At 42.3% G+C, this 15,705-nt stretch overlaps 1 protein-coding gene across 1 annotated transcript in view; it reads left to right on the top strand.

The window, feature by feature from the left end:
• Window positions 1-8,675: 8,675 nt before the first annotated feature.
• The window catches only part of LOC148542667 (receptor-type tyrosine-protein phosphatase eta-like), a 190,887-nt gene continuing 183,857 nt past the window's right edge, over window positions 8,676-15,705 (top strand). The window contains exon 1 of the mRNA XM_088467628.1: window positions 8,676-8,907. Coding sequence (XP_088323754.1) covers window positions 8,676-8,907 — 232 coding nt within the window. The remainder of the gene's footprint in view (window positions 8,908-15,705) is intronic.

The following is a 15,705-nucleotide window of genomic DNA, read 5'->3' as shown; positions in this document are numbered from 1 at the left end:
GATTTGGTAGCAGGGACACAGGACCAACATTAATTGTCTAAAACCCACTGCATTAATGGCAGATATTGAATGCAGATCTAATATCAGCTTAGCTGTTATGGCATCAGTGATTCGATGTACAACTGAGTGACAGCTGTTCTACTTGCTTCCTCTATCAAAGGATTGTTTAACAGTAAGTTGTTTTTTAAACTACAACTAGTAGTAGTCTTCTAAATTCCCTTCTGGGATAAAGATCCACCCCCAGCAGCAGGCCTAGTACTCAAGTATTCTTCTGAGGAATCTTGGATAAGGGCGGACTTAGTTAGCCTTATCAAATTGGATGCAGGACTACTTCCAATCTTAATAAGGACATTGATGATGAAAGTGTTGGTGGTGGAGATTGCAGGTGCTTGGATATAGCAGAGAAAAGGGAGCTAGCTGATGCTGGACTGCTTGGTGTTACTTTTTTAGCATAAGTTTCTCATTTTGGCAAAAACTTTTCATGCACATGCTACAACTGATGTAACATGGAGAAGGCTTTACAAACACTACAGATGGGAAGACATATATTGTCCTGATTTGGGTAAAAATAATTTTATAAATAAGTGGTGGATTTTTTTCAACTTATGCCCAGGCTTTACAATGGCCTTCTTTTCATCAATGACAAGAACTGCTTCCACTGGTGCTTCACTTACACAAACAACATCCTTATCATCATCATCCTCATCATCAACATTCACATTAGCGCCTGCATCAGTTACACAAATATCCCCTTCATCCTGTTGCACTTCCAACATAGCATCCTCAATATCTAGGTCAGCAACATTTTTAGAAATGAAAAAGCAGCCCATATCAACCAATTAGAGTCTAGTTATCATCTTCTAGAAGGGGCTAGTTAAATGTTATGTAGAATCTATTAGTTGCTATGGGCAACATCTCCTCTTCGAAAAACTCTCACTTTAGTAAATGTACCCCTTAAACCCTCCTTATGGATTTGTGACATTTCTGAACCCACAGATTGTTCTACTGCCTTAGTGGTTTCTTTCAGCACTGATTTTACGGTTGTAATTATTTTGACACCTCTTCTGCACTCTGGGTGAAAAGGGCTTGCATCATTATGAGAGGCTTAATAAGATATCTCACTGACAGTTACAGAACCACCACTCATAAATAAAGGCCAAGGCCTGAGCCTTTCCTTACCACTGCATTTGGTGAATGATATGTTGCAATTTTATGTTTTCCTGCAATAAACTTTCTTTTTATTAGAGGTGTTTTTTTCTTTACCACTGTAAAATATAGATTTTTTTATTTCAGATGCCCTGACTTAAACCCTCTATGCCCTTGGGCATCTGCATTAGTAGATGATGTTGAAGGACTAATATTGTCCTGACTGATGGTAGCAGCTGCAGTGCTAGTATTTGGTTGATCCTGCTCTTCTCTAAACTGATCGTCCTAATCTATATCGATAAACACACACAAGTTGTACAAAAACAACTAAAGTGTAAAAGTATTATTTTTTTACTTTATCTTTTTTCAAAAATCATCACTCACTGCAAAGTCATAGTGCTAATGTGAATTTTGAATACTGTAGGCTTCGGCCAATGGAGCCACAGACTCACAGTACTTATGTGAACACAGTGGGGCAAAGCCTGCAGAGTCACAGTACTAATATAAACACAGTGGGGTACGGCTTGTGGAGTCACAGTACTTATGTGAAATTGTGAACACAATGGGGTACAGCCTTTGGAGTCAGACTCACAGTACTTATGCAAACACAGTGGGATATGGCCTGCAGAGTCATAGTACTTATGTGAACATAGTGGGGTACAGCACACACAAGTTGTACAAAAAAACAATTTTTTTTTGCCTTTTTAAAAACTTTTTTTAACTTATTTTTACTTTTTTTTGCAAACATCAACAGCACTGGAGTGAATGGACACTGGAGAGATAGGTCAGCTCAGCACTGGAGTGGATGGACACTGGAGAAATAGGTCAGCTTAGCACCGGAGTGGATGGATACTTGACAGATAGGCAGAGCCGGCCCTAGGCATAGGCATTCTAAGCAAATGCCTAGGGCACCTGGAATGCATTGGGGGCATCCCAAGGCTCTGCAGCTCCCCGCTGCTGCGGTGATCGGAGCTTAGCTCCAATCAGGCAGCAGTGCACAGTGGTCAGGTAACAGCAGGGATGGATTTGTGCCACCAGAATATCGAGAGTATAGGGTATATGTCGCGATCAGCACGTGGCTGTGAATGGGGCCCGGGGCTGCATGGACTTATAATGGTGCTTTCCAGTGTCTGGTGGCTCCCCTGGGACTGCCCACCATGTGATGCTGATCAGCTGCAGGCAGCCCTGAGCTCAGGCTGAGCTGTCCTTTCCCTGCTGCACCATGCCCCCCTGGTTCTCTCCCCAACCTGGCTTTGATTTCTACCTGACACTGGCTGCAGAGGCACAGAACTGGGGAGGAAAGGGACTGGCTGGCGGCTCCCTCATATTTGGTAAGGGCTCAATTTGCTGAGTTTATAATCCTTTCTTTGTTTATATAAAATTGTTTAACAACCTGGAAGAGAAGGGGAGGGGCGGGGCATGTGTAATGCAGGAGCTGTGCAGACTCTTTTGACAGTGCGCTGCCCCTGCCTCCTTCATAGTGCCCCCTCCCCTGTACAAGCCATGGAAGTACCTGCTTCTCAGTTTGCAGAGAAATTTAGCAACAGGTAACTGGAGGTTATGTGTGTGTGATGTGTGATACTTGTGTGTGATGTGTGATGTATGTGTGTGTGATGTGTGCTACTTGTGTGTGATGTGTGTTATATGTGTGTGTGATGTGTGCTACATATGTGTGTGTCTGTGTGTGTGTGATGTATGTCTGTATGTGTATATGTGTGTGATGTCTGTATGTGTGTGTGTGATGTATGTATGTGTGTGTGATGTATGCTACTTCCGTTTGATGTGTGTGTGTGTGTGTGATGTATGTATGTATGATGTATGTCTGTATTATGTATGTGTGTGATGTATGCTACTTCTGTGTGATGTGTGTGATGTCTGTATGTGTGTGTGTGTGATGTATGTGTGTGTGTGATGTACAGGGCCAGCAATAGAAATCTTGGGGCCTGGTACACTTGGATTTCTGGGGCCCCCAACCCTCCACCCTCCTGTTGCCCCCTCCTTGATCTGTCCTCCAAACAAACATGCCGGGTACACACACACACACACACACACACAATTACTGTACTACAGATTGAGAAATGCACAAACACACACACACATGCATGCATACATATTCACATATATACATACATATGTGGTACCCCCACTTAAAAATAATGATAAAAAATATGTATATATATATATATATATATATATATATATATATATATATATTATATAGTACTGGCCTCCACAGGTGTGGTATAATGTAATACACAGCCCTATAATAGCAGGGCTGATGTACTTTGGGTGACCCTTCTCTTTCCCTGTGGCTTTTAAGCCTGCACATCACAGGAAGATTTCATAGCAGGCTTAAAATGGACCCTTTCAATTGGTTGCCCTCAGTTGTGGGGCAGAGGGCCCATACTAGGTTTATACTAGGGCCCCTGACCAATTATATAGGATAATATAAAAGGGCCCCACTGACGGACTGCGGGGTGGTGTGCATGTGCCTACAGAATAAATTATTGTACCGCTGGAGCCTGGAAGGAGCAGGATGTGCTGCCAGGCCCTGCGTTGAGGAGAGCATTGGTGGGTGAAAATCCCTGCAGTGCCCTTTGCAGCCTGTGCAGGGAGTCACTCACCTGGTCCCGGTATGGAGGCTACTGCTGCAGCTAGATCAAATGTTCCTCACTTGTGAGTGCTGCTGCCAGGATGTGGTGAGAGAAGAGGACCAGCCTACTGAAATGCCACTGGGAAACACTGGGAAAGCTTGAGGACCCACAGAGGACCGTTGCGCTGCCTGCCAGAGAGAGGAGAAGAGTCCAAGACCTGTAGATGCCGTCAACAGGTCCGCTGAAGAGGACGTCCCTTGCTACTCCCTGTGAAGAGGAGCCATGTCAGCCTGTGAGGAAGACCCCGCTACTGCCGCTGCTTGCTGCACTGCCGGACTTTAAGACCCGGTGGAGGAGATGACCCGGCACCTGAGGACCCCGGAGGAGGATGGCTGCCCTTAGGATTGACTGACTGAAAAGTTTCAGTAGGTGCTGCAGCCCCATTTTTTTTGTCCCAAATCCTCGGGGCCCCTCTGATCCATAGGGCCCGGTTTGTGCATCCCCTTTGTCCCCCCCTGTCACCGGGCCTGGTGATGTATGTATATGTGTGTTTGATGTATGTATGTGTGTGTTAATAGGTAAACTTCTGGTACATTTTGTGCTCTAATATTTAAATGCATGCAAACAAATGGGGTTACTTTCATTGTTTACATTCTGTGTTAACTTTATTAGAATACCAACTGATTTAGAGTAACTTTGTCATGACTCATTCGTTTTATACCCTTATTTTATCCTGTAAATTCAACAAATTATACTGAAAATAAGTTATCTATAACTGTTAAATCTACAGCTATTTTTAAATTGCTTTAATAGTTCTACAATGTAAAATATATATAGAATTTGTTTAAAAAACAAAACAAAAAAAACCTATGCATTACTAAATAAGGTTGATCTTTGTATACTCATCACTCCAAACCAGCTACATCAACAGCAATTGCTGACCTCCCCCATCCTGAATATCTCTAAAGGTGGGATGTACTAAGCATCGCTTATGTGATGTGGTATATCCCCATGACTTCGAGTACATACTGCGGTTCTTTACCACAGTATGTAATAAGAATTTTGCAAAGGACAGCTCTCCCGATAAGAGCTGTCCTTTGCAATGCTGCTGGACAGAGGGACTTCTGGGTTTTACTCCCAGAAGTCCTTCTGTGCATCAAGTGAGGAATCCAATCGGATCCCGCCCAGCCAGGAGTGTTCCGATAATCCCATAGGCTTCCATTGAGTAATACCACCTGAAGGTGGCGTTACCTAGCAGGGCGAAGCATCGGGATGCAGTGCATTCCAGGTGCTTAGTACAGTCGGGGAATGTGGTAAAACCCCCGAAAAACTGAATTTTCGGGGGTTTTACCGCATTTTTACCTTTACAACATCCCACCCTCACTCCCTGGATCACTGTTATCTAACCCTAACTAAAAGTAATTCTTATAAACCCCAATACTTATATCTCTTCCACTTATCATGTACTGTATCGGGTAGGATGGAGGGACCCAAAAACATTGCAATACTAGGCCCCAAGATTTCTGTTGCCAGCCCTGACTGCATCACATAGTTAAGCGAAAGTCAAATGAGAGATAGAGAGATAGCACAATGGGTTACTTAGGATAAATCACATACATAACAAAAGTTAAAAACTGGCATATCAGGGGTAAGCAAACCTGTTTGTAGAAAGTGCATCCAGAGGATAAAAGCTGGTTCATGGTTTGAAAAGTAAGTGACAGCAATTTCTACTAACAGGCTTGTTTTCCCCTGATATGCCACTTATTTAGTTTTCTGATGTAGGTGTGATTCATCCTAAGTTACCCATTGTGCTTTTAACATACTACATTATCTGCGGCCCCTATTTCTGTTTGTCTTTGATATTATAGATGCTGCCGTTGAGGAAGGGTAAAGACAAGAGCTGTGGTTGACATTGTTATTGGACATTATACTGAAAAATATTAATAAATCATGTCAAATTAACACTGCCTTTAATGAGCAGTTTGTTACCTGTTTATATAATATCCCTGGCATCAACATAAAAATACTTAAGATGATAATACACTAAACGATGTGTGTACCCAGCATTGCGACATATGACCCCCCTACCGATGGGCCATCATATTGGGCGGTCCGCACACACTGGGCAATATGCCCGATATGCCAGCCCCCGCTGCATATCGCTGCATGGGATCATAGGCCACTTCGCCTTATTGGACTGCATGTACAAAAGATCAGTAAATGCGGCTGATGACCCCACGGGAACGTGCAATGCATGATATAGTGCATACACACTGGACAATTTTAACGATATGTTGCATTGATGCATCAGAATTGGCAAAATCGTTAACAAAATCATCTAGTGTGTAGGGGCTTTAAGACTGGAAGTGGGATTATATGCTAGGGGGCACCATCTAAAATCTTGCCTAGGGCACCAAATTGGCTAGGGCCAGCTCTGCAGATAGGTCAGCTCAGCACTGGAGTGGATGGACACTGGACAAATATGTCAGCTCAGCACTTGGGTGGATGGATACTAGACAGATAGGTCAGCAGCACTGGAGTGGGTGGATACTGGACAGATACATTAGCAGCACTGGAGTGAATGGATAAAGGACAGATAGATCAGCTCAGCACTGGAGTGGATGAACACTGGACAGATAGGTCAGCTCAGCACAGCACAGCAGAATCACCACCGCAGGAACTTAATTAGAATTAAAAAATTGTGAGAATCTGATGCTGGATGATGATATTTGGTGCTTGGTTCTCTGCAAATTAGTAGTAAATGATAGTGCAGGCCGGCATATTCTCTTACCATTTGGAATGGGGTATATAAGAAGCAGACTGACTTACAGAATATAAATAAGTATAGCATAAAAATCACGACTTTCAGAAATCACTGCAAAACAGGGGGGTGATTCAGCTATGGATGGATATGCTATTGCAGCTGTGATAGCTGTAATGTGGTAATGCAGCGGGAAGTGTCACACCATCTGCATGCATTACTGGTCCAAGTTGCATCCAAGGATGCAGCATGAATTCATTGCTGCTCCCTTCTGACCATGGGGTCACACAAGCCAGCCACCGCAGATGAGTAAAAAAGGCTAGGAAATCTCGGTCAGCCTACATAGATTCTGGCCTTTCTATTTACCCCCTATGGCAGTGACATGCCTCCATTTTCAGAAACGGAGGCTATCGCCACCCCTCCCTACCCAGAAATGGCAGCAAACTGTCAATCATTGATAATCAGGAATCTGCGTGATCCCTGTTACTGCATCCGCAGGTGATTCACTTCCTGAAATCTCTCTGCAGACCAACATTGAAGGCCATGTCTAGTAGTGCTGCAATCAGGTGGAGAATGTCGGGACTGGAGTTCCATTCCCAACCAGTATGGAGCCCATCCACAGTGGCACTGTGTGGCTGCAATCAGTCTCCCCTGCTGTTTGTAATCTCTGCATGCTAAGCTTTGCCAGAACTCAAGATTGCTAATTGATTATGCTGTCTGCCACAGTCTGAATGTATTGAGGGCTGAGCTGCTCATGAGCCTGCCAGACACTCTGCATTGACCCCCAGGGTGATTACTTTAAGATGAGACAGTGAGTGAAATGCTAATATTGCACACTGTTTAAAATTTATCATGCAAACACAAAGGGCTAACTACAGTAACTCTGTATTTCATGTTTGCAGCTGTTAGAAAGTGATATAACACAGTACTTTGGAATGGAGAGTGTTATAGTTTGTGTATGAAGCCAGCCCCTCGGCCGCAGAACCTGTGTAATTTAAGAGTGTCCTGGTTTTTTGGGAATGTATGACAGTGTGTGGCCCTGACAAAGTTCAAACTTAGGCAAATAGCTAATCCTGGTCAAACTATACCACCTTGCCAAATTTGGTGGAACAAGGGCCAAAACTCTGGCCATGCATAAAGGACAAACAGACAGACACACACACACACAGGTTCTCAGTTAATATATACAATATATATATATATATATATATATATATATACACACAAGCAGTGACCCCCTCTTAAACAGGGATCAGGTAGCACTCAGCGGACTTCATAGAAATACAAGGTGATTTATTCCATAAACATAATCAATGTTTCAAGATGACTAATGTCTTTTCATCAGGATTTAATGAAAGGATGTTAGTTGTCTTGAAATGTTGATTATGTTTATGGAATTAATCACCTTGTATTTCTATGAAGTCCGCTGAGTGCCGCCTGATCTCTGTTTAAGAGGGGGTCACTGCTTGCATAATTACTATGGATTGCACCCCAGCATCATTAATCTTCATTACGAGTGCCCCTCCACACAGAATGCTCTCTCTCTCTCTCTGTCTGTCTCTCTCTCTCTCTCTATATATATATATATGTATAAATTGAAAAAAAATAATTGTGCAAGGTGGTCCTTTCTCCTCATTGTGTGAGCCCCAAAAGTTCACACTCCAAGGTAGACCGGGCAGCCTTAGAAGAGTAGGGTAAGCCTATGGGGGGAGGGGTCAGGATGGAGCCATGATGGGGGAGGTGGGGATCAAGGTGGAGGACAGCAGACAGGGGGCGGAGACAGGCTATGTTGTTTAAGTGGCTATGCTGTTTGATAGGTTACCTCTGTATATATCTTATTGTTTATGATAGTGTACTCTGTTATACCTTCTTCCTCTTAGTCCTCTATGGTATTTTATGGAGATTTAAATGTAGTGGTCACAGTAAAGTTTACCCACAATCTTTACCTATGTATTTGGTGTTTTAACAAAGCAACTTGTTCTGTAACAAACTGCTGTGCAATTTTCTCACTGTATTAGCTATGGGAAATAAGAATATTGTCTTAATAATGTCAGTTGCATCATGTTCATGCAATTATTAATGTGGCATACTTTGCTATGGATCCAGGTTATTGAGTAATGCTCCTATAAAGAATATAAATTTATTTTTCAGTACCTGATGTTGTGCAGGACCTTATGGCAGAGAGTATCACACCCAACTCTATAACTGTGATGTGGCAGAAACCGAAAGGAAGCACAAGCTCTTATCTCATCCAGATCTTAGGAAATCCAGCATCCATTGCAACTGTGAACACAACGTATACATTTGGAGGCCTCACACCTGGGTGTTATTATGCATTCCTGGTCTCTGCTCTTGTTGATGAAGGCAAAATAAAAGGGAGAAGCTCATTTTTAGCTACCTATACACGTAAGTGTACAAAAAATTGTTTCAACAAATGCGATCCACATTAAATAGGGCAGCACTGAAACAATGGTGACTATCACAGATCACCCCAATATCAGTATACAAACAAACAAAAATGTTTCTATGCGCTCCTAATAGGCATTCGATTTTCAACTCTAGAATATAGTAATAGTTCAAAGAAGTAACAGTCTCCGTGTCCATGATAATTTTGTTTAAAAGTAAGTGAAAAAATGTCACTGTTCAGTAGGTCCACGTAGGTGGCTGTAATATACCACTGTGCTTGTGGATATACAAGACAATCCTTATGAAATTATATCAAAGAATCCTTTAAAAAATAAATAAAAATATAACCAGTTCACTGCAGATTCATCACTCCAAGAAATTTTCAATTATATCCCTTCTTTAGATGTGGCTTCTCTTTTATGCAGACTTCTTATGGTATGTGTCCATTTAAAACAAAAAGAGGGTTGCCACCATAGCATAAAATCATTTACACTTTATTGGAATATAATTAAAACAGTAGAATCGAAGCGCACTGAATATGACCTTTTGAGAAAGGTACACTTTAACACATATAGGGGTATTATTTAGCTCCCCCTATAGAGCGTTACCTTTCCCGTCTGGGTGTGCGTCCAATATAACCACCAACGTGTTTCAACCACTATTGGTTCAGCTGCACCAATTAGGTGGACCTCTGCAAGTAGAGGAACTAAAAATAGAAATGGAAGAGAAGGGGTACCTTTGGTGTGCTACAACTTATAAGTATTAATTGAATAGAAGAAATTTCCAACAGTTAGTGGGATTTATTGCAATATTAGCTGTTGGTCAAACACAACCTTCTAGTTAGTCTTCAAATCACCATAAGTTTATGTTTTGGATATTGTTCATAAAATAAAAACCCTATGGTAGCCCATAATTCCTATACCTGAATATTTTATTCTTGGTATATCAACAGAGGTAAAAATATAAACAATTTACAATACAAATCAAAACATAAATAACTTAAAACAACTTTTAGTAAACCTGCCCCAGTACAGATGGAAATATGTTATCTGCCACCTACACCTTTACAGGTGTGAGCTCTTAGGTGGACTTCTTACGTGGTAGGTGCAGGTTTTTCAAAGCGATGACCCTACGTGTTTCGTCCACCTATGGGGCTTCATAGGGGTAAATACAAAAATGGAACTGGTCTGAACAAACACTTGATGATATGGAACTGATTAGAACACTCTGTAGTATAAGCTTATTTTCTGTCCCTTGATAGGGAGAAATTCCTAGAAAGGCTTTTAAAAGCCAGGTAGTTCTTATAACAATTTTACTGGAATGATTAGATGGTTGTTTCTCAACCAATAAATGTAACCAGATTCCTTAATATCAATTTAAATATGAAGATGCTCCATATACTCCCAATGTGTAAAAATGATGAGACCCAGTGCCAAGCAAGTGGTAAAACTCTATTCAGTCCAATGAAGTGTATGTGTCCCTATGTTAGCAGTAACAATTTTTACTGCTAACACAGGGAGACATACACTTCATATATATATATATATTTACATATATACAAATATAAAACTGCTCTTGCTTACACACACGTATATATATATATATATATATATATATATATATATACACACATATATATATATATATATATATATATATATATACATATATATACAGTCAGGTGCATAAATATTTGGACATTGACAGAATTTTCATATTTTGGCCTCTATTCACCACCACAATGGCTTTGAAATGAATAAACAAGATGTGCTTTAACTGCAGACTTTCAGATTTAATTTGAGGGTAAATACATCCAATTCAGGTGAACGGTGTAGGAATTACAATGGTTTCTATAAGTGCCTCCCACTTTTTAAGGGGCCAAAAGTAATGGGACTATCAACCCAAAAGCTATTTCATGGACAGGTATGGGCTAGTCCCTCATTATATCATTATCAATTATGCAGATAAAAGGTCAGGAGTTGTTTCTAGGTGTGACATTTGAATTTGGAATCAGTTGCTGTCGCCTCTCAATATGAGATCCAAAGAGCTGTCACTATCAGTGAAGCAAGCCATCATTAGACTGAAAAATCAAAACAAACCCATCAGAGAGATAGCAAAAACATTAGGTGTGGCCAAATCAACTGTTTGAAACATTCTTAAAAAGAAAGAACGCACCGGAGAGCTCAGCAACAACAAAAGACCCGGAAGACCACGGAAAACAACTGTGGTGGATGACAGAAGAATTATTTCCCTGGTGAAGAAAAACCCCTTCACAACAGTTGGTCAAATCAAGAATACTCTCCAGGAGGTAGGTCAAAGTCAACAATCAAGAGAAGACTTCACATGAGTGAATATAGAGGGTTCACCACAAGATGTAAACCATTGGTGAGCCTCAAAAACAGGAAGACCAGATTAGAGTTTGCCAAACAACATAAAAAAAAGCCATTACAGTTCTGGAACAACATAATATGGACAGATGAGACAAAGATCAACTTGTACCAGAGTGATGGGAAGAGAAGAATATGGAGAAGGAAAGGAACTGCTCATTATCCAAAACATACCACCTCATCAGTGAAGCATGGTGGTGGTAGTGTCATGGCGTGGGCATGTATGGCTGCGAAATGGAACTGGTTCCCTTGTATTTATTGATGATGTGACTGCTGACAAAAGCAGCAGAATGAATTCTGAAGTGTTTCGGGCAATATTATATGCTCATATTCAGTCAAATGCTTCAGAATTCATTGGACGATGCTTCACAGTGCAGATGGACAATGACCCGAATGATACTGCAAAAGCAACCAAAGAGTTTTTTACGGCTAAAAAGTGGAATGCTATGCAATGGCCAAGTCAATCCCCTGACCTGAATCCAATTGAGCATGCATTTCACTTTATGAAGACAAAACTGAAGGGAAAATGCCACAAGAACAAGCAGGAACTGAAGACATTTGCAGTAGAGGCCTGGCAGAGCATCACCAGGGATGAAACCCAGCGTCTGGTGATGTCTATGCATTCCAGACTTTAGGCTATAATTGCCTGCAAAGGATTTGCAACAAAGTATTAAAAAGTGAAAGTTAGATTTAGGATTGTTTAGTTTGTCCCATTACTTTTGGCCCCTTAAAAAGTGGGAGGCACATATAGAAACCGTTGTAATTCCTAAACCATTCACCTGATTTGGATGTAATTACCCTCAAAATAAATCTGAAAGTCTGCAGTGAAAGCACATCTGGTTTGTTTAATTTCAAAGCCATTGTGGTGGTGAATAGAGGCCAAAATATGAAAATTCTGTCAATGTCCCAATATTTATGCACCTGACTTCATATATATACATATATATATATATATATATATATATGTATATATATATATATACACATATGTGCCTAATCAGCCATGTGTGATTTGTTTATTCCGGAGTGCCGCAGTGTGGATTGCACACACACACACATATATATACATATATATATATATATATATATACACATTTTATATATATATATATATATATATATATATATATAGAGAGAGAGAGAGAGACATATATATATATATATATATATAATTATGGCCTGGCCCTTATAAAAATGGGCATCATGGGGGAGGATGAGGAGGAGGAGCAGCTGAGGCTGGAGGGAGTGGCCCGGATACCTAGAACAGCAGCGGCTGCCAGAGCCGCCGCTGCTGTCTCTACACATTCAGTGATCACTATGTGATCACTGTCGGAGCCGCAGCGGGAGGGTGTTCCGCTGGTGGCCAGGACGATAGCACAGCGGCGGCTACCAGAGCCACTGCTGCTGCTTCTACTCAGCTAGTGATCACTATGTGATCACTGTTATGCCAGAGCTGCAGTGGGAGGGTGCTCCACTGGTGGCTCCGATACATAGCAGCAGCAGCAGCTACCACAGCCACCACCGCTGCTTCTACACAGTGATCACCCTGATCACTGTGTGTTCCCGTAGCTGCAGCAGGAGGGTGTTCCGCTGGTGGCCTCGATACATAGCAGCAGTACTTCTCACTGAAGGGGGTGGGGCCAGCTGGGATGCCTGATCACTGCTGGCCACAGTGATCGGGTCACAGAAGCAGCATGAGCCCTGGCTGCTTCTGCTATTGAAGTGGCGCCAGGAGGGAGGTGCCGATGGTGCCTAATCACTGTGGCCAGCAGTGATCGGAAAACACAGGAGGGGGAGCCGTGGGTGTAGAGGGACCAGAAGATCCTTCTGATATAGGCGGCAGTGGGAAAATTAACTTCCCATAGCCGCCTAGTGGCCATTTCTGACTGGTTATATCAGATACGACCATGTCAGGGAAAGCCCAGTCTGGTATGGTCGTATCTGATACGACTGTGCCAGGCAAGTGGTTAATAGATGCACTGCTGTAGTTGTAATTGGGAAATTACAGAATGCTGATTGCAGAATGGTGGCCTGCTGTTGTACATTGATATTCATTGTAGAGTTGCCTTAATGGTTTGGTGCTTTCTCATGACTACTGTAGCTGCAATGTATATGACTGCAACAGGGCCTATTTTCCCAAGTGTTCCAGGACTATGCTATGATCAGTCAATACACTTACTCTGTAACATGTATTTTCCATACATTCCATTTGAACATTTATTTGTATTTTTACTAATATACTACTTTTATTTCATTGTTGTATTTCCTAATATATTTGCTCAACATGTATAGATGACATGCCACCCTAGATTATTCTGTGATCTGCCTGACAAAATCACCTCTGTAAGTAAGGAGTGTAAATATTTCATTTACAGCTAGTAGGGCTCCAGCACCAACCATCCATATATATAAATCCATCTGAATCACATCAAAAGTGACTGCAAGGATTAGTATCTTTCTATTTGTCTGTATAGTTACTCCCCCTGGTCTATTTATGCATCTTTGGCACTAGATGAAGCTGCTCACACAGGGCCTGATTCAGAGCCGCTAGTAAGCTGCCGCTCGTTCGCTCCGAGCGCTGTTCGCACATCTGCGCATGCGTATGGGTTGTAATGCGCATGCGTCAACTTGTCAGTGCAGTCGGAAATCGTGTGCTCACAAAAGAGCGAATGCCTACTAATTTGATTAACAGGATGAGGCGTTTGTGGGTGGTAACAGGGGAAGGTGCTTGAAAATGGGAAGTGGAGATCCGAACGCAGGCATGCCAAACTGTCAAAACGGGCATTTTAAGGGTGTGTATAATTAACAAAGCAGCGTCATTGACCATGTCACTTGGTTGTCTTTTAGCCTGAACTGCTCACATGATTGCTGTAGGAAAATGCTAACACAAGCACTGCAAGCAGTTCATACGCCTTTCGATGTACTCAATTAATCTAATAAATAGCGGAGATGATGTATGATGCGAGCGGCCAGGGGGCGTCTTTACAAAATAGCGAGCGCATGTTTATTTCGCTCGCTTAGACATAGAGGCGTTAACAGACCACAAAGAGTGAGCGTTCAATTTAAATAGCCGGCCCCTTTTTTCTGAATGAGCGTCCGCAAATAGCGTCCGGCTCTGAATCAGGCCCACAGTCTGAGTGAAGTCTATTGAGCCACACATGCCAAGGAAGGGCTGCAGAAATTTTAACTAATGCTACAATCCAATATTCAAGTCTGTGGCCCTGTATTATCTACTATATATTCCTCCACAGCTTGTGCATCTGACAAGCACACTGAGAATCAGACATGCACTGGCACTTTGTGCACTGACACTGACAGCCCCCACTGACATTAATGAGGAAAAAAATTCACAACATTCACATTAACACACTTGGGTCAGCAAGAGCAGTGCAGTCACCCACTTCTCCCACTTCCCTAATTATAAACTCTCTATTGCCAGATGATGGCTCTAACCACAAGATCTTTCAACCATATTTTCTCAAAATAAATCCACAGGGCCTGATTCAGACCCGGTCGCAAGTGCTGAGCGCTCACAACCGGGTTGATGTTTGCCCACTGGGCATGCACACAATGGAGCCGGCTCTGTTGTGCACATGCACGATACCCGGCTAACGACATTCCCATGCAAATGCCTGCCATTTGTGGGCGGTCCCACTGACATCACCAGTGATGTTAGTGGGAGAGCTTCCAGCTCTATTAGAGCCAGAAGCTCTCTGGGGCTTGCGGCCATGAGACCCTTCCACAGGGGACTCATCACAAGCCTGATGGTTGCAATGTTCTTGACCATCGCGAACATCATCCTGGCCACTCGCTATACCAGTGGGTGGTCACCCACATCTATGTGAGCAGCCAGTAGGCCACTCCAAGAAAAAAAAAATGCCCTGATTCAGAGCGAGCGCTCTTTCAGAGCGTCTGGCTCTGAACCAAGGTCACAGACCAAGTTAATGTCATTTAAAATAATAGGTCTGCTTTATTTATTTATAACAATGAGTATGGTGGCAGAGGAAAGAATGGCAAACCACTGGTGCCAGCTTGACTTAGGCAAAAGGCAAAAGATGTCACACAACTTACCAGGCCCAACTATCCCACAATGGTAAGTGAGATACTTGCAAGGGCCAACTCTCCCTTTCAAAGCAAGTAAGACACCCATTCCAATATAAAACTTGAAAGGGCCAACTATCCCTTTCTAGCAAGTGAGCAGTATACAGCACCGATACCAATGCACCATTTTGGCCCTCCCATATGAGAGGTGCCGCTGACCCCAGTAGGGTGAAACCAGCGTAACCAGTGCATTGAAAGGGTGTGCACTGCTCCTACTGCAGCAATATGGATGCTTTACAGATTGCTGGTCACACATGGTTCCCATTAAGGAACCAGGCACGCTGCCATACTACCTTGTTAACTAAACCCC

Source organism: Taudactylus pleione, unplaced genomic scaffold (genome assembly GCF_031769625.1).
Source record: "Taudactylus pleione unplaced genomic scaffold, aTauple2 ptg000010l, whole genome shotgun sequence".
NCBI classification, from domain to species: Eukaryota; Metazoa; Chordata; class Amphibia; order Anura; family Myobatrachidae; genus Taudactylus; species Taudactylus pleione.
The sequence above is the reverse complement of the archived record's forward strand: the minus strand, read 5'-3'. Positions and strand labels throughout refer to the sequence as shown.